The sequence below is a fragment of the Microcaecilia unicolor genome, chromosome 1 (assembly GCF_901765095.1).
Source record: "Microcaecilia unicolor chromosome 1, aMicUni1.1, whole genome shotgun sequence".
In the NCBI taxonomy this organism is placed as follows: Eukaryota; Metazoa; Chordata; class Amphibia; order Gymnophiona; family Siphonopidae; genus Microcaecilia; species Microcaecilia unicolor.
The window spans coordinates 349,343,422-349,363,815 of NC_044031.1; the positions used below are offsets into that span (position 1 = coordinate 349,343,422).

Here is a 20,394-nt window from a genome sequence, read left to right on the forward strand (position 1 = left end):
TCTCCCATCGTACCTTCAGAGTACACTCTCATGGTGCGTCCTTCCTCCTCCCCCCCCCTATTCCCGCTCTCTGTGGAGTTCCTCAGAGATCTGTCCTTGGGCCCCTTCTTTTCTCAATCTAACACTCTTCCCTAGGCTCCCTGATTTCTTCTCATGGTTTCCACTATCATCGTTATGCCGACGACACCCAGCTTTATCTCTCCACACCACAAATCACTGCGGATACCCAGGCCAAAGTCTCGACCTGCTTATCCGACATTGCTGCCTGGATGTCCAACCGCCACCTGAAACTGAATATGTCCTAAGACTGAACTTATGTTTTCCCACACAAACCCACTTCCCCTCTCCCTTCACTCTCTATCTCAGTTGATAACACCCTCATCGTCCCCGTCTCATCTGCCCGCAACCTCGGTGTCATCTTTGACTCCTCCCTCTCCTTTTCTGTGCACATCCAGCAGATAGCCAAGACCTGTCGCTTCTTCCTCTATAACATTAGCAAAATTCGCCCCTTCCTCTCCGAGCACACCACCCGAACTCTCATCCACTCTCTCATTACCTCTTGCCTTGACTACTGCAACCTACTCCTGACCGGCCTCCCACGTAGCCATCTATCTCCCCTTCAGTCCATCCAGAACTCTGCCGCACGTCTTATCTTCCGCCTTAACCAATATACTCATGTCACCCCTCTCCTCAAGTCACTTCACTGGCTCCCGATCGGATACCGCATACAGTTCAAGCTTCTCTTACTCACCTACAAATGCACTCGATCTGCGGCCCCTCCGTACCTCTCTACCCTCATCTCCCCTTACGTCCCTACCCGTAACCTCCGCTCTCAAGACAAATCCCTCCTTTCAGTACCCTTCTCCACCACCTCCAACTCCAGCTCCGCCCCTTCTGTCTCGCCTCACCCCACGCCTGGAACAAACTCCCTGAGCCCATACGCCGTGCCCCCCTCCCTACCCATCTTCAAATCAATGCTCAAGCCCACCTCTTCAATATCGCCTTCGGCACCTAACACTTCACCTCTTCTCAGGAAAACTTATCTACCCCAACTTGACATTTCGTCCTTTAGATTGTAAGCTCTTCCGAGCAGGGACCGTCCTTAATTGTTAATTTGTACAGCGCTGCGTAACCCTAGTAGCGCTCTAGAAATGTTAAGTAGTAGTAGTAAGTAGTAGTAGTATATCTAAATACATAGATGATTACATTTTGTGAAGCACCTTACAACTTGTAATCCGATTTAGGTTTAATAATTTTTATTGATGAATGCAGAAACAAAACAATTCCATGTTAAACATAATAACTCAGGCATTTAACATTGCCATCCTATACTAATACAGCGAAACTGCTATCATCAATTTTCTTTGTTTCTCCCCCCACCTTCTCTTCCCCCTTCCTCCCCCCCTCTACATTATTTTATTAAATTAACCATGGCATATGCATGCAAAAGTGTTATACATAACTATTATCAACATCTCTGTCTGTGATTTTTGGAATATACCAACTAATGACCTGATCATTATGTAGCAAAATTTAAAAAAATAAATATAAATCACTGATGCCATTCTGTGTGCTTGGTTTTATTCCATTACTCTGTTATATCGGGGCTCCGTCGGCCAGCAGGTCATCACCTCCTTAGCAGGAGAATCACCTCACACCTGCATTATGTCAGTATCTTCAACAGGCTTTACTTGTTATGAATTGAGTTGATCTGCACCATGTACATCCAAGGCTCCGCTTACCAAGCTGTTCCAGCGGCGCCCCATGATATACCAAGATCATCACTCTCAGAATCCTCCATTCATAGCAATAAATCAAATAACTATAATACAATACACTCTTTCCCCCCTCATTTAATGCAACCTCCTTCCCTCAAAAGCACATTCCTTTAACTGAGCTCAGTTTTCATCAGTTGCAGCATAATCCCAACACACATCCCCCCCTTCCCTCCCTCCTCCCTCTTCCTCCCATCTCTTGCCCACCCTCCTCCCTCTCACACCAGCCTATTCTACCAAGTCTTCCTGTCTATCCCAAGCTACAATGTGAGTGAGTTCACTAGTAAGCTGCGGGCTCTACCTGATAGAGCCTGCACATATGGCTCCCAAATCTCCCAGAATCGTTGTTTACTCCTAGGGCTTCGATGCACCTCACGCGCCTCCAATAGCACCAAGGCATGAAGTGAATTTCTCCACTGCCAGAAAGAGGGCCCAATCTCCTGAGTCCAAAATTGCATAATACATTGCTTCCCTATAATTATTGCCTTATACATAAATATACCTTCTGTATGCCTCAGGTTTAACCCGCTCCCCCCTGGGCCCAATATTAGATTTTTAGGTGCCCATCTAATTGTCTTATGAATTAATGTCTCACAGAATTTCTTAATATTATCCCAGAATTTCTTAATGTCCGGACACTCCCACAGCATATGAAAAAGTGATGCTCTCTGGAAGTTACACTTGCTGCACTGTGGTGTTTGAAGTCTACCAGCATAGTAGGCCTGTACAGGGGAGAGGTATGCTCTCATAACTATTCTGAATTGAATCTCCCTATGTCGTGCACTAGTCACTTTATATACTATCTCCTTCAAGGCCTGGGCTATATCTCCACTTCTAACCTCCACTCTCATATCCGCAGACCACCTCCGGGCAATCTCCTCATATCCACGGGGTGGGGAAATCATTCTCAGCTGTTTATAAAGTGTGGATTTCGAGGTCTGTTCTCTACCTTGAGGCAGAAATAAATTCACCAATAGGTCATACATCCCTCTCTCGCATCCAGCAGAACTTAACTGCTTAATATAACTATATAATTGGTAATAATCATACCATGTCACATTCTCAGCTCCTACTATATTCTCTAAGGCCTCTCTAGATATAATCTTCCCCGAATCCTGCATAACATCGGCCACCAATACTATCCCTTCCCGTGCCCATTTTCTGAATCTCGGTTGTATATTCCCAGGATCAAAAGCACTGTTCCCCACCAGAGGAAGCAGATCTGTACAGTGTGGATTCTTATTTAATCCCTTTAGTATATATTGCCATACCCGTCGCATTGGGTGTAATAAGATATGCTGACTCCATCCCTTAGGTAACCACTTTCCCTGAACATGCAGCATATAGTAGGGGTGATGAGGCTCAAACATAGCGCTCTCCGTACTCCACACCGTATGTTCCTCTGAATCTAAAATCCAATCCGCTAGGTGTCTGGCCAAACATGCCCAATTATATTGTTTGATATCAGGCATCCCAAAGCCTCCCTCTTTCCTACTCCCATACATATATTCCAGTTTAACTTTGGCCTTCTTTCCACCCCAACAGAATCTGGACACCATTCTCCTAAGTTTCTTTAAATCCTTGATCTGTAACAATATCGGCAGTTGTCTTAGGACATATAGCCATCTCGGAAACAGCATCATGGCATACATACCAATTCGGCCACTCAATGTTAACGGCAGACCCTCCCATAGATCCAATTGATTCCTTGTATAGTTTAATAACTCATCCACATTTCTTCTATATAGTCTTCTCAAATCCCCCGTTAGTTTTATACCCAGGTATTTGAATTCCTGATCCGCCCATTTCAATGGAAATGATCCCTTCCACCTCTCTCTTACAATGCTGCTAGTGGGTAATCCTTCAGATTTTTGAAAATTTAAACTAAAGCCCGAAAAGGCCCCGTATTCTGCAAATACGTCCATCAGCACCGGCAGCGTTTTCTCCGGTCTCGCTAAATGGACTAAAATATCATCAGCAAACGCCGAAACTTTAAATTCTCGATGTCCCAATTTAATCCCCTCTATCTCTACATTTCCTAGAATTTCCCTAATCAGGGGATCCAAAGTGATGGCAAATAGTAAGGGGGACAGAAGACAACCCTGTCTAGTTCCCCGATTTATTGGGAAGCATCGAGAATATGTACCATTTACCAACACCCTCGCTGTCGGGTTCTTATACAAAATGGATATCGCTTGTGTAAAATATCCTTCAAGGCCATATGCCTTTAGCGATGCAAATAGAAACTCCCACTCAACCGATCAAACGCCTTTTCGGCATCGAAGCTGATCAAGAGGGAGTCCCCTCCCTCCCTTCGCACTCTCTCCATCGTGGCCAATATCAACCTAATATTCTTCCCACTCTGTCTTCCCTGTATAAATCCCACCTGCGGGGGCGCCACTATGTGTGTCAGCACTGTTGCCAACCTAGCAGCCAAAATCTGAGCCAATAATTTAGCTTCATAACTAATGAGTGATATAGGCCTATATGAGTCTGGTAAGATTGCATTTCTCCCTGGTTTCAGGAAAACCATAATATCCGCTAGACATAAGGATTGCGGTAACTCCCCTAATTCAACAGACTTATTAAAGGCACCTGCCAGTGGTTCTCCTATATCCTGCATTAAGATCTTATACAGTTCTGCCCTAAATCCATCCGGCCCCGCAGCTTTATGTAATGCACTACCTCTAATTTCTCTCAGGACCTCTTCTACTTCTATCGGCTTGTTTAACTCTTCCTGCTGCTGCACTGTTAACTTCGGCAACTTAGCATTCTCAAGATAAATATCTGGATCTAGATCATCCATCTCATTCTTAGTGTACAACTTAGCATAATAGTCATGAAATACATCTAGTATCTCTGCATCAGTATGTACCAATCCCCCAACCTGCGTCTGAATGGCAAGTACTCTCCGCTGTCCCTTCCCCCTTCTCACTAGGCCTGCCATCATCCTCCCTGTCTTATTACCAAACTTATACAATTGGTATCTATAGTACTCTGCCGATTTATTAGCACGCTGATGTAATAGCTCATTCAGAGATGTCTGTGTGGCTAATAATTGCTCACGAAGGTGGTCCGCGGACTGTTGTCCGTAAGCTCTCCTCAACCGTATCAGGCTATCTCCTAATCTTATAATCTCTTTATCTCTTCGTCTCTTCTTCCTGATGCTATACGCTATTATCTCTCCTCTTAAGACAGCCTTTCCAGCTTCCCAAAACAATATCGGGGTATGCCAGTGAGATGCGTTGTGTAATGAATATTCTTTCCACTTTGCTCTAATATAAGCCCAAAACTCCGAGTCCTTATACAGATCCATGGGAAATGCCCATCTATACTGTCTATTATGTGAAGTTTGATCTTGAAATTTGATATATATAGCCGCATGATCTGATATAATCGTAGGATCAATATCAGCCTCCGCTATACGTGTGAAGCTCTCTTTATCTATCAATAGGTAATCAATCCTCGATTGAGTGTGATGGGCTCGTGAGTAGTGTGTATAGTCTTTAGTATTTGGATGTAACACCCTCCACACATCAACCACTCCCAATGCTCCACATAGCAGTTTTATGCCTTTACCCGCCCCCACCACTGTGCTTGCTGTCCCATGTGATCTATCCAGCATTGGGTCCGCCACCACATTAAAGTCCCCTCCTATTATCTTGTTTTGGATGTTAAATTGCTGTATCTTACTAATAATTGAATGATAAAATTGCTTACAGTACACATTGGGGGCATATATGAGACATAAATTGCCATTCACCTTTACCTGTGCTATTATATACCTCCCTTCAGGATCAGCACACACCTGTCCCACCTCCACCTGTAAAGATTTATGAAATAAAATGGCAACGCCCGCTTTTTTCCCCACTGCCGGGGCCTCCAATATGGTCCCCACCCACCAAGTTCTCAACTTCTCATGCTCCTGCTTTGATAAATGTGTCTCCTGAAGGAGCGCTACATCTGCTCTTTTCTTTTTAAGCCCATGAAAGATTTTCTTTCTTTTTATGGGGGAGGATATTCCCCCCACATTCCAGGAGTATACTTTAAGGCCCATCAACCTCCATCATCTCTTACATGTCCCCGCTCATGCCTCTCATCTAAAGGTAGGTAGGCATGGTGTCCCAGCATCACCACCCCCACCACTCCGTCTCGCAGCCATTCAACATTCCACTCACTCACATATCTCCATCTGTCCTTTTTTGGTAGTCGTTTCCCTGCTTCCCACCCTCTAATCTCTCCCCCCTCCCTCCCAAATGTGTCCTGTCTATTCCCTATTCCCCTATCCTTCCCCCCCCCGGCCCTCCTGTTCCCAGAACTAGTCACGCTATAACACCTGCACTCACCCTACAACATATCGCACATCCCCCCTTCCCTCTGATTCCTTCCCCCACTTCCCCAACATACAGAACTTTATGTGTCATATCTCTAGCATCAGATCTTAGTTGTCTCACACTTCCATTCCTGTGTAGATCCTCCAGTGAACAGTGTTACGTAGTTCTTATATGCCCAAACCCTGTAGGCTTCTGGCTTCTACTTCATATCTAATAGTCCCAATGCAGTTCATTTAGCTTTGCCGCGTCGTCATCTACTGCAGCCAAAAGGTGTCAAGGCGTGCTGGGTACATCCAGAATACTGTCTTAGACACACTCCCAAAATAAATCAGTCCAGTCTGTCATGAGTCCACCAACCATGTGCTCAGTCCAAAGGTTCGTGTCATCACTCTCCAAATCTGCTCTCCACTGTAAAAACTATATTATAATCTCCAGCGTCCTCTTTTGAGCCTCTGTATCATCCTGCACATTGCCTCCACTTCACTTAGGCTCTGATGACCCTCCATGTTGTTGTATATATTCTTTAGCTGTCTCCACCTGTTCAAAAAAACTGAGTTACACCATTTATGGTGAGTCTGAGCTTGGCAGGGTAGAGGAGTGCAAATTTTATCTTCTTGTTGTATAACTCCGTACATAATGGCGCAAAAGATTTCCTCTTCAATTGCACCTGATGTGAATAGTCTTGAAAGCAAAGGATTTTTCTCCCTTCATAGGTAAGTGATTGCCCACCTCGAAGCGCATCCAATATATATTGTTTATGCCTGAAATTAAGAGTCTTTAAGATCACCACTCTTGATCTGTTCCCTGGCTGCCTCATGGGTCCCACCCGATGGGCCCGCTCCACGCAGAAATGTTGTACTTTATCCTCTATTTGTAAAGTCTTTGGCAGCCATTCTTCCAAGAAATTGGGCAAATCCCTATCCAATAGTGACTCTGGAAGTCCAATCAGGCGCAGGTTATTGCGCCTGCTTCGATTCTCCAAATCATCCAATTTAACCTCCAGATCCTGCACTCTCTTTTCCAGTTTCTTGTTCAACTCCTTCTGCGCCTCCACGCTCTCCTCTACCTCTGATATGCGCTGCAGGCCTTCATCCAGCTCTAAGCTCATGCTATCGATACGTTCATGAGCCTCCTCCGTACGATCATAAAGTTGCTGAAGCTTCTTGTCCAGCGCTGTCTCCACCGCTGCAGTTACCTCGGCGGTAATTTCTGCTAACCACGCGGATCCCACGGCAAGCTCCCCGGGCTCACGCTGGTCGGCCATCTTGGCATCGGCCAGCTTAGTCTTGTCTTTCTCTCTGCGAACTGTTTTCGCAGCCATGCCGTGCCTCTGCACCGTTTTGCCGATCGCTAGCGATTCCCGCTTCTTTAATACACCAGACAACGCCGATTCTCTCCTCGGGACCGTCGAATTTGCTGATTTTTGGGCGAATGTGCACGGAGCCTAGCTATCCAGCGTCAGCCCTGCATCATGGCGTCACGTGACCCTCTCTTGTAATCCGATTTAAAGAGTTTTCACCCCCCCCCCCCCAACCAACCTCATCCAATTGCAAAGGTATAAAATATAAATCTTCACATGCCACAAGCCTCTTATTTATAGGCACACAACTTTGGAACTCACTACCCAAAGACCTGAAACTCACAGAAAACTACTTACAATTCAGAAAAAAAACTCTGAAAACATATCTTTTCAAGAAGTCTTTCCCCCCTGGATCTGCCTAATCCCCACCACCATACATCACGAAATGCTCAGAAATGGAAAACAATAATATTAAGCTGTCTCACAATATGCTAATATATCAACCTAAGCGTTTATTGTACTTCTGCATTATGTACTAGACTTCTACAAATCTAAGTTCTGTATCTGCCTTTTTAGCAATATGTAAGCCACATTGAACCTGCCATGCGGTGGGAAAATGTGGGATACAAATGCAATAAATAAATAAATACATGTATGCACCTTCTTGGCAAAAAGAACAAAAAAGTCCTATTTTACAGCCACGGTAAAAATGGACTTACCACACAGGGAAGTCCCACTTTATGATGCGTTAATCCCATTTTTAACCGCAGCTTAGTAAAAGGGCCCCTGAGTCATTTGCTTGTTCTTTGGAAAATACTACTGTAAAAAACCTAAAATAGCAAATAGAAAGCGTGGAGGGGCATAATCGAACGGAAACGCCTATCTCCATGGGCGTTTATCTCCGAGAACGGGTCCGTGAAGGGGCGGGCCGAACCGTATTTTCGAAAAAATGGACGTTTTTGAGCTGGGCGTTTGTTTTTTTTTAGCGATAATGGAAACTAAAAATGCCCAGCTCAAAAACGTCCTAATCCGAGCCATTTGGTCGTGGGAGGGGCCAAGATTGGTAGTACTCGCCCCCTGATATGCCAGGACACCAACTGGGCACCCTAGGTCAGTGCGGTGGAATTCAGAAAAAGCTCCCACATGCATAGCTCCCTTACCACGGGTGCTGAGCTCCCAACCCCCCTCCCCCAAAACCCACTACCCACAAATGTACAACACTACCATAGCTTTGAGGGGTGAAGGGGGCACCTACATGTGGGTACAGTGGGTTTTGGAGGCCTCCCATTTACCAGCACAAGTGTTACAGGTGGGGGGGGGGGGGGGGATGGGCCTGGGGCCACCTGGCTGAAGTGCACTGCGGTACCCACTAAAAGTGCTCCAGGGACCTGCATACACGCAGGCCTCTAGGACTTGTTGCTGCACTATAACATTGGCACACCAGTTGACACCTGAAGACTAATCTCTCCGAAAACGTCCTTTATTGGAATAACCACGTTTACTCACAGTTAACTGCAGATCAGAGGTTGTGCCCCACTGGCAACGAGTCTCCCTGGTACTGAGATGAGCAGTAGGTCAGAGCTGGCAGAATGCTGTACAATGCCCTCTTTCAGCCACATTCAAGTTAAGAACTAAGTTCTGTAACATGGCTAACACAGGAAAGGGAACTAAAACTGGCTTACAAAAATGGCCACTACCGCATGGACTACAACAGGGCACACTCTGACCCAGTAGGCAGGGGGAAAAGCACCATGGGAGAAGAGCCTACCAACTACCAACATCGTGAGACTGTAACACAAGCTAATGAAATCACGGAGCCCAATACCCTACACCCACCACAATGCAATGCTGATGTGACCCTGTACTGTACCCGAGAGCCACATCTGACCCAGGGAAAGGCTGTGACAGGATCGAACACATTCTGCTGTCATGGAGGTAGGTACGACATTTGAGGCTGGCATACAGGCTGGAAAAAAAGTTTGTAAAGTGGGGTTTTTTTTGGTGGGAGGGGGTTAGTGACCACTGGGGGAGTCCGGGAGGTCATCCCCGATTCCCTCCAGTGGTCATCTGGGCAGTTGGGGCACTTTTGTGGGACTTGTTCGTGAAAAAAAAGGGTCCAAAAAAAGTGACCCAAAATCGCGGTATAAATGCCTTTTTTTTTTCGATTCAGCTAAAGACGCCCATCTCTCCTCGGCTGATAACCACGCCCCAGTTCCGCCTCCGACACGCCTCCGACACGCCCCCGTCAACTTTATTCGTTTCCGCGACGGAGTGCAGTTGGAAACACCCAAAATCGGCTTTCGATTATACCGATTTGGGCGCCTTTGCGAGATAAACGTCTATCTCCCGATTTAGGTTGCACTATAGGCGTTTTTCTCTTTCGAAAATAAGCTGGTTTCCCAAATTTTTTTGCTTATGTTTTGCTGCTATAACCTATTCTGATTTTCTTTTGGGGAGGTGGGAAGGGGTGTAGGGGGTTGGTAACTCACAGGTGTTTGCTTCATCTGTTTCCTCCCCGTGGGATTTTGGTCATAAATTTTTAAGCCCCAAATTTGATGGACATGAGTTAAAATAGCATACCTTTTTGGAACCATATATCTTTTAGTTATTCTTCTTGAAGTTGTTTTTTCTGGAAGTTGGTCCCCAAAATGCCAAACAAACTCCAGAGGGCCTGTCACGGCCGACACTGCCATGAACAGGATATCAGTGCCTGCTGCAAACACTGTCCCATTGGTATAAACAGAAACAGCTGGAACAAAAAGAAAAGAATACCTTTAGATTATCTGTATTTAAGGCTTGAAATTCTTTTATTATTCTTCCATGCAAATATAGAAAAATGTTTCCTGAGTGACTTTACTAAGCCATTAATTATTGTTATACATGGACAGGCAACATCACTTTACACGGGTAAAAGGATTAAGTGCAAATTACCCAGCCTGCACGGGGATAATTAGTGAGTGACTTGTTCCAAAACCCATATCCTTTGACCTGCATTTTTCTGTAAGTGTAGTCAGGAAAGTTAGGTCAAGGGAGAAAACAGCCATTGTTATGGTCAGAAAAAAATAAGCACAAATTGTCAAAAAGTACTTTTTTGTTTAGGACATTTTCAAAGTGAAAGTAAATATGTATGCTGAAATTTGGTGCAAAGCATTTGGTAAGAAGAAGGCTTGAGATTCTAGCCTAGTCCTGGATTTCTGACAACTTTAATCTGATGCATTATGGTTAACTGAGATTAGGGAAAGTTTAACTTCTGTGAAGGATAAAAACCCTCTCTACAGCCTGATTCTCAAAACAATGTTGACTACTCTAATTATTCTTTCCAACTCAACAGTAATTGGAAAGAATTAGACATAAGGGGTTGAGAACGTTTGCATGTCCATCTGTCTGAGAGCAAACCACTTTGTAACACATGACACCCCCCCCCCCCCCCCAGGGAAGATTTAATGAGAAATTGGGGAGAGAAGAGACCTTTGGTCACAGTGAGAAAATAAGCCTGAGCAGCCATGTAGAAGAAATGTATCAAGGGAAGAGAAGAAGATTGCTGGCTGATTGATTGATTCCTGAAGACTGCTTGTTGGTGAATTACTTGGTGGTAAGCTCCAGGGGATTGAGTGTAGATGGACCTTTGATTGGAGTCCTTATCTTGGTTGAGATCCATCTTCTGATTCCTGAGAGTTGGGACCAGCATTTATAAACTGGTCTTTGTTTTGAATGCTCGGTCCATACTTTCAGGGGGAGGGTACTTTGTTTTCTGAAGTGGTTTTGTTTTCGATACTCAGTCCATGCCTTCGGGTGGACGCAGCGTGAGCAGTGGAGGTATCAATAGCACCACATGCAGTGCCTGATAGCCCAAGGACCCTTGCAAGGTGCAGACTCACCTGTATCGCTGGTAAGAGTACCTCAGAGATACAGGTTGAGAACAGAAAGTAGGGGTTCTTCAGAGGGCTTTTGTGGAGGCCTAGCACTTAAGGGGAGGCACTACCGGAGCTTTAGGAGTGGCACTTGCTGTTGTTTCTTTTCAAAGTTTTGCAGGAAGATGGCATCAGAAGCCTTCATGAAATAAGTCATGGAGCAGATGAAGGCCCAATAAGAGGCAATGGACCTCCAGTCGGCTAGAGTCCTTGAGCAGCTGGTGCAAAAGCAGTGACCATTATTGCAATTACTAGAGACACAAGCTTTGGAACTGCAAAACCTGGCACCTGGACTGCAGAACCGAGAGAACCAACGGGACTCTCAGGTGAGGCAGTCTGATGGAACAGTTGGGTGGGACTGGCCTAGGGGGTTATCCCTTACTAAGATGGGACAAGAGGATGATCCGGAGGCATTCTTGATTACTTTTGAGTGGGTGGCCATGGCTGCAGAGTGACCTTTGGACCAATGGGTGATCATTTTGGCACCCTATTTAATGGGGGAGGCCCAAGCTGCCTATAGGGCCTTAGATGCCACTCAGGCCTTAGACTATACAGAAGTCAAAGCAGCCTCAGAGGACAGATTTAGGAGATGTAGAGCCCATAACTTTCAGAAAGGGGATCGACCACAGGCTGTAGTACAACAATTGTTGGACTTGGCCTACCAATGGGTAGAACCAGAAAAGAAATCCCCGCAAGACCTGGTTAAAGACATAGTTTTGGAGCAATTTCTCACCATTTTACCCTCTGCTATCAATAGAAATCAAACAAAATAAAACATGGAAAAGAAAATAAGATGATACCTTTTTTATTGGACATAACTTAATACATTTCTTGATTAGCTTTCGAAGGTTGCCCTTCTTCAAAAGCTAATCAAGAAATGTATTAAGTTATGACCAATAAAAAAGGTATCATCTTATTTTCTTTTCCATGTTTTATTTTGTTTGATTTCTATTGATAACCTTAAGAGTGGACTACCACACTCCTCTACCCTCTGCTATAAAATCATGGGTCAACAGAGTAGGCAACCCTACTGGTAGAGAGGTACATTGAGGTGGAAGAGGGGTGGAGAGAGAGGAAAGAAGTGCACGAGCCAGAGCCAGTGCTAGGGTTTCTGGCGCCCCTCTGCAGCCTATTAGTCAGCGCCCCTTACCCATCCAGCATCTCCTCTCCCTCCTTTCTCCTTCCAACCCTTCACCTCCCCCCCTCCCATCTAGCACCTTCTGTCTCCCCTCGCCTCGGTGAGAGCAACACAATCTCCTCCACTACCAAACACCTGCCCCCAGTGCTTTTACTGTAGGAAAAAAGGTACTGGTACTCATTATGGGTAACCTTAGGGGCAGGATCATTATGGTTCCACCCTTACAGTAGCTACACACATAGTAGCCACACCCCTTTTACCAGCCATGGCACATATAAATAGGCATCATTGAAAATATTACACCAGTAGAGAAGAAAAATGACTTGTGATTTTTTTTCATTATAAATAATTTCTGTAAGCTGTTACTCCTCCAGTATACACAAAATGACACAAACCAAATTAGCACACAGAACAGGAATTAGGAGAACAGTCTTTCCAAATCTGAAACACAATATGTTATCAAAATCTCAAAAACCTAACAGATCCCTATTCAGACACTTGGCCTTGCAGTCACACATGCAGAACAGAGATCCAGCTTTTGCCTATTTTCTCCGTTCATGTGCAGTTTTTCTCCCCTTACTCTCATCTCCATCAATATTTCTCTTTCCAGCATTTTTCCTCCTCCATTCATGTCCAGCATTTCTCCTTTCTCCTCCCCTCCATCCATGTTCATCTCACTTCCTCTCTCTTCCCACCCCTCCATCCATGTCCTGCATTTCTCCTCTCTCCCCTCCATGTGCATCACCTTCCTCTGTCTTCTCTCCCCTCCATCCATGTCCAGCATTTCTCCTCTCTCCCTTCCCCTCCATCCACGTGCATCTCCTTCCTGTCTTCTCTCTCCTCCATCCATGTCCAGCAATTCTCCTCTCCCCCCTGCATCCCCTCCATGTCCAGCGATTCTCCTCTCACCCCTGCCCTCCCCTCTATCCATCCATGTCCAGCAACTCTCTTCTCTCCCCTGCCCTCACCTCCTATCCATGCCCAGTGATTCCCCTCTCTCCCCTGCCCTCTCCTCCCATCCATGTCCATCAATTCTCCTCTCTCCCCTGTCCTCCCCTCCCATCCATGTCCAGCAATTCTCCTTTGCCCCCTATCCTTCCTTCCCATCCATGTCCTGCGATTCACCCCAGCCCCCACCTGCCCCCTTTTCAGCGGCTGAAATTTAGCCCTTGAGTTCCAGCCTTAGCCCCCTTCTCTCAGCTGCTGCTAGTTCCAGTTCTAACCCCAGCCCCCCACCTGCCCACTCTCTTCTCCCACAACAGCCACCTTTTTGTTCTTGCTGCCTGTCAGGATTGCGGGAGGTCAAAATTATTGCTGGACATACTTATATTAATATGAAATCAGTTTGACATAATATTAAACCAGCTTCTGACCTCTGATAAACTCTCCCCCCTCCCCTTCAGGAACCACTGAGGATGGCACCAAATGGTGGTCAGAGGCCTGATAGCCCTTTGGTTTCTCAATTACTCTTGATGAACATACCTTTTGTTCCATCTGGGAGCAGGGCTCTAAGCACAAAGGAGGCCAGACATAGAGGCTCTACCACTAGGGATTTCAAAGAGGTACAACCTATGAAATTTGTCACCTTTCTTCCTGACTTCAGAGAAGCTTTCCTGACTTCAAAAAGTAATCTGGAGTTCTGTAAAGGAAATAACTGGGAAGAAAGATAAGTTTTGATATCTTTCTGTTCTTGAGGTATAAATGCAGAGCACATGCTTAAGGCACGGCTCTCTCTGTCCTGGGCACTTCTCTGTGCCCAGGGCACTACGTCTCCCTCTTTCTTTCTCTGTGCAGCAGAGCACAGAGCTCTGCTTGGGGTCTACTGTCTCTCTTTCTGTCCAGGGCACTGCTCTCTGCCCGGGGGGCACTTCTTTCTCTGTCTCTCGGCAGCAGAGCACAGGCCTTTGTCTCTTCTTTTTCTTTCTCTGCACACCTCTATCCTTAGCCAACAGAGCACCTGGCTCTGCTCCCCCCATTCTCAGACAGCCCTATTCCAAGGTTTCTTTCTTCCTCTGAACAAACACCCTATCCTTTCTTTCTCTCCCTAAACACACACAGATACCGCCCTGTACCAGTTACCTGTACTAAGTGCTGTGAGCCAATACATATTTGCAAATATAATATACTTTATATATCCAAATCCGTGTGGATTGCGTATTCTTTGAGCACCCACTGCCTCTGCGAAGTGGACCCCGGGACCACCCTAGACAACGATAGCTGACATCTTGGGCGCTCGTCTCTGTTTCAAAAAGAGGATCTCCAGCTGGGTAAGTAAGACATTGTTTTGCTTTCTGCATGTTTGCATATGTACTTCTAGGCTTGTTAAGGGGGATTGAAAGTTGAAGTAATTTAATGCTGTGTTTGGGGCTGCTCAGAAAAGACTGATAGATCTTCCAACTTTATTGGAAGGGGTACCAAGTGAAACAGTCCCACATTTTTAAACACTACATATCTGTCTTTGGTAATCACTTAATTTCCTGTCACTTTGAACTATTTCTCTATCCAGCCAGTCTCTGTCTTGGTGAAAAGTCAGCTCTGCCTGACAGGAACCGACAGTTGGCATATCTAATTTAATACCTGCCTTGCTTAATCTATATTCAATCTAAACTGTCTCTCCAGCCCCTCTACTTTATAAAGAGGGCCCTTCCAAATCCAAGAGCTACACAGAGCTAGTTCCATATATGTATATCTATTAAGAAACTAGCCAGGCCCCGGTACCAATTAAAGTATTTTTCAGCAGCCTCAACCATGGACGCTTTTGATCTTAAAGAACTAAAAGTTATGGAACAGACTTATTTTAACAAAAAGGGAGGGCCATTTGAAGGGGAATTCCCGGAGGATTCCTGGTATGACATTCAAAAACAAATGGTACACCATTCCCAAGAGTTCAAAAAGAAAACTAATAAACGGAAATGCCTTTTTATACAAGGCCTGTGTAGGGGACTAATTACTTTGAAACAGCAAAATGCAGACCTGACCACTCAGCGCACTCAGTTAACCAGGGACCTTGAGGACGCACAAGTGTGCATCTCGATGCAACGGGCACAGGTTGTGCAAGCAACAAATTCCTTCTTACATGTAAATGAACAATTGGACGAGGCTAAAACAGAATTAAAACATTTAAAAAGTAAATGTGCCTCAAAGGACCAGATTAACTCTGTGCACTGGCAGGCCCCAAGTATTTCTCCATCAGCACCGCCAGCCTATGAAACACCCTACAAGCCAGGTTTTCAATTCATAGAACCACAAAAGCACACAGAAGTGTGTGTAGTGGATTTGAGAAGTGGGGGCAAATCTTAAGACTGAAAGCACTGACTTAAGCACTCAAACATGCTTAGATGAGGAAGCCCCAGGTGCAAGCACTAACCTGAGGGACAGGGAGGATTCTGCAGACACAGAAACTGAGTCCAGTACAGACCCCAGAACACCAGTAAACCTGGTACTGTATGACTCATTAAAGGATAGTGACATTGAAAGGATAACACAGAAGGTCGGCCCTATGCCTTTTAATTTGAATGAATGGTGCAAATGGGCCACTAATATTCTGATTCACTGGGGCCTAGGAAAGTATAAGAGGAAAACGTCTGACTTTGACAGACTTATGCATGTGGCTTTAGGACCCCACTATTTTAAAGTAGGATCTCTCACCCACCTGTTAGTGAAAAAGGGTCTTGAGCAATTATTTCGCTATACTCAAATGCAAGCATTTAGAACACTTGCACCCCTGCCAAATGACACACTAGAACAATTTGTGCACAGATTGTGGGTACTGGAAGCAGCATTTTGAGACCAGGAGGGTTGGCCCAAAATAGAAGATTATGGTCAGATACATCATAAAGAATTTTTGTTGGAAATCCTATCCCCTGAGATTACTAAACATCTCCGATTGTTTGCTAAGGACCCCAAAGAAACTCCTTTTGACACGCTAGTGCTTAGGATTGCATCTGTGTGGAAAACTCAGCCATCCCAGGTAATTACTGTGTCAGAAGCAAAGAAATGGCAAGCAGAAGGGCCCTCCCACAGCAATAGGTCAGGAAACTCAGGACAGGCCCCATGGAGAGGGCAGAGCAGAGGTAATTTTAGAAAATTCCTCAGGCTACATCCCGTTTCATGAACTCAAAGCACAGAGGGACCAGTTGGCGCCCTTCGTTTAAACCTGTTTTATTTTACCTCAAAGTCAAAGCAGCAGCAGCGGCAGCAGCAGCAGTGAAAGAAGCAGGCTCGTCTCAAGCTTTCCCTTCCTTCACAGATGTAAATTCCTGCTTCAGCGAGGGCGGGACACTGTGAGGGAAGGGAAGGCTCGAGTTCTTTCACTGCTGCTGCCGCTGCCACTTTGACTTTGAATTAAAATAAAACAGATTTAAATGCAGGGTGGCAGGAACATAAATGGGGCTGTCGCGGGAGCTGAGGGCAGGCAGATGGGGACTGGGGGCTGCGGCTGGAACTGTGAGCTGCAGTTGATGGTAAGCATGGCTTGCGGGGCTGCGGCTGAGGCTGGAACTGTGAGCTGCAGTTGACGGTAAGCATGGCTTGTGGTGCCCCCCCAGAGGTCGGCACTCTCCTGCCATACTTACTGTGCTTACCAGGTTGCATCGGTCCTGGCCTGCACCAAAGAGAACCCCAACGGCCCTAGTAGCGAAAGATGTAGTTAAACCTTTTAGGGGGGAAGGTGAAGATTCCAGAAAAGATCAGAAGTCCTTTACTCAGGAGTTTGAGAAGAGCAAAGCAGGAGCATTAATCACTGATCCCAGTAGGAAACCCAGCCTGGTTATAGATGTTTTGCTTATGGGGAAGAGGTGTACTCTAGAACAAAAAACTACAGTGGAAGGACCAATGTGTGTATGTCCTCTCATAGAGAGAGAAGAGCCTTCAGGCCAGAAGCCAGATGAAAGAAAGACCATATAGAATTGCTATAATGGATCTGATTTAATCTTACAGCAACCCCTTACATTTAAGGTGAGAATTTTAGACCCCTGTGCGGGAGGAATAGCAGTCAAGGAAGCTACATGGGAAGTGACGTGGGAAGGCGGGGGGTGGAGACTAACCCTTTTGTGAGATGCTAACAAAATTCCCTGATAGTCGGATATGAGAGACAGCTACACAGGGACTGATTAAAATATGATATACATAGGTGGATGCTAGGGAATTGTGGGAACTCACCCTAATCTCACGGGACCTTGTAGTCAGCCATGTAGCAAAGATAGAGTTCATTCTCACCCTTGCTTGAAGAGAATCGGGGATTATGTGTGGGCAGATGCTTACTTGGACTCTTTCCTTTGGGTAGGATGCACCTGAGGGTTAGAACCAGCAGTTGTAACTTGTTTTTGTTTTTTTAGATACATGTCTTTAGTTAAATGGTGGTAGAGAGTTGGATACTCACACTGAGGCAGCCTGGGCAAAGAAATCATATTAATTTGGTGTTTAACTTTTCAGTCCTGTAAAGTGGAAGAATGCCATCTGGGTTTAATTTGCTCAGAAGTCTAGCTTTTGCTAGACTAGAGGTTATAAAGGTCAGAGAGAAATGAAACTTTCTTTGTCCCTTTTGAGTGATGGATTGTTCATAGGTATTATTTACCACACATTCTCAGTAAGGCATACTGCAGTTTTAAAAAGGATTAGGCTAATGCTGGTTAGAAGAAGATAGTTTAGATATAGATGATTTAGATTTTGTTTTATAAAGAATTCTGATTTCTGCTTATTTTAGAATATGTTTTATTCTGTTTAATTAATAAGTTCTATTTCTATGTAGAATATCTTTTCAATTCAGTGTTACATCTTTGACTGACTTTTCAAGTGAAGCTTTGTCTGCAGTTTAAGAGGTCATCATCTGGTTTGAATTATCCACAGTCCTAGCTAGTTTTGTGTATGAAACTAATAGGTGAAAGAGGTCAGGGAAAGTCAAGTTTTCTCCTTGATGAATAGCTAAATGAAGGACTGGTCTTCTGAAAGTAATAACAAATCATGTATGTGTGCCATTAAGCAAGATTGGCCCCTTGACCCCTTAATGAATGCCAGAACCCAGTTAGTATGAAGTTGATTGGGAATCTGATTATGAGAAATAATAATAAAATGCAAGAGATAGGTGCCACATTGTCTAGTTTGAGAGGCCCCAGGTCATAGGTCAGTTTAGGAAATATCTCAAACCTATGTAACTGATATTTTTAAGTAATGTGTATAGAGATCATTAGTTCAAGACAGGGTAATCAATCTATTCTTTACCATCTGGTGAGAAAGGGGGGCTAGAGAGGTGTAAAACCCTATATAACTGAGAGCAGAGGCAGCTTACGTTAGAGAACAGACAGGAGACGCAGGATCCAGAGAGCTGAGAAAGAGAAGAAGAGACCTAGTGCTGATGTCCTACTTTGTTTGCTGGCAAATAAAGAAGACTTCTCTCTCATTCTGGTGTGTGGTGTTTGACTCCTGAAGTACCACAGATTCTGCTAACAATAGTGGTAATTCCTGCAACAATTCTTGGTGTCAGAAGTGGGATCCCGAACCCTGCATCAATTTCTGGCACCCAACTGACTGAGGAACATTGGCCGGGTATGTATTCTGTATTCTGTATTGTAATCCTAGCTAGGAAACTGTAAACCAGCCCCTCAAAAGTTGAGGGAAGGGGAGTCTGATCAACTCTCAGCGAAGGCCTTAGTACCTTCTAGTCTAGTGGGGACTAGCAGGGAAACCGCCAGAGCTTATCAGTATCTGAGAAATCTGAAATTGTTGGGTGGGATTTTTTGTACAGTATGTGTGTGATGCATGAATGATTAAATGAGTGTGGACTTCTTATAGCTGCGGTTCCAGTTAACGCGAGTTCAACTGGCCAGCGACGGAAGGAAGCGATTGTTGTTTGTTTACCTTTTGTCTCTGGATGTGTGGACCCCTTACCACACTTCCAAAAATTTCCCTTCCTTTCTGTGTGTTGTAACTGTAAGCATTATGGGAGGGACATCATCTAGACAAACTAGTACTCCCCTAGATTGTATGCTTAAGAATTTTAAGAAAGGATTTTTAGTTAATGATTATGGACAGACTTTAAGCTTAAGTACACTGCATTTTTACATTAATAAAAATGTGACATGAAAAGCAAGTAAACATTTATCAAAAACATACATTTCCAATACTTCAAGAGGTTTTTGCCGATTGTGGATTTGATTTGAGATAGAAGATAAGTTAGCTATTTTTTTAAGTTAAAAATGTAGTAAAAATTAATGAAACAAAAAGAAAATGCTAAACTTTGTCCTGAATGAAGAAACATAAGCACATTTCAGTCCCTCGAAGAACACATGAAAAAACCAATGGACTGCATTAGGGGCTTATAGCCCATTTAGTTATGTTTAAACAAAAAAGATCTGCATGAAACAAATTATTTATTTTTATTTTGACTTATAAACCACTTGCCCCTGAAACATGTACAAAACAGAATAATCCATTTGTATATCTAAAAGGTAAACTAGTACAAAACAGATGAAGATATGATTCCATGTGCCTCAATGAAAGGAGTGTTTAATTTTACTTTCATTTACTTTCAATATATTTAATTTCAATATATTTCCATCTTTATAACACCAGGCTTCCCAACAACAGTAAAGATGAACCCACCAGGAATTAGGATATCCTCACTGAAACTGCAATCTGTATTGTATAGAGAACAGTGTATAAAAATGAGCACACAATACAGAGTTTATAACTACTTCTGCTACTGGCTACAATAATTTTTTAAGCAGTTTTAGAGATAGGGAACTAAAAACAAATAGTTTATCCTTTTGTATCAACATATTTGTAAAACTTCCTCCTAAAGAAATCATATAACTAACTTTATTCTGCTACTCTGTATGTATGGATTACCCCATTGGAAGTGGGATTTTAAATTTGTATTTAGCTCTCGCCTTTCTCAGTAGTTCACTAGGGATCATCATCATACATGCTCCTGGGCGAC

General features: G+C 44.3%; 1 protein-coding gene across 1 annotated transcript in view; it reads right to left on the reverse strand.

The window, feature by feature from the left end:
• The window catches only part of LOC115474082 (polycystic kidney disease protein 1-like 1), an 868,156-nt gene that overhangs the window by 477,544 nt on the left and 370,218 nt on the right, over positions 1 to 20,394 (reverse strand). The window contains exon 10 of the mRNA XM_030209405.1: positions 9,990 to 10,158. Within this exon, the coding sequence (XP_030065265.1) occupies positions 9,990 to 10,158 (169 nt within the window). The remainder of the gene's footprint in view (positions 1 to 9,989; positions 10,159 to 20,394) is intronic.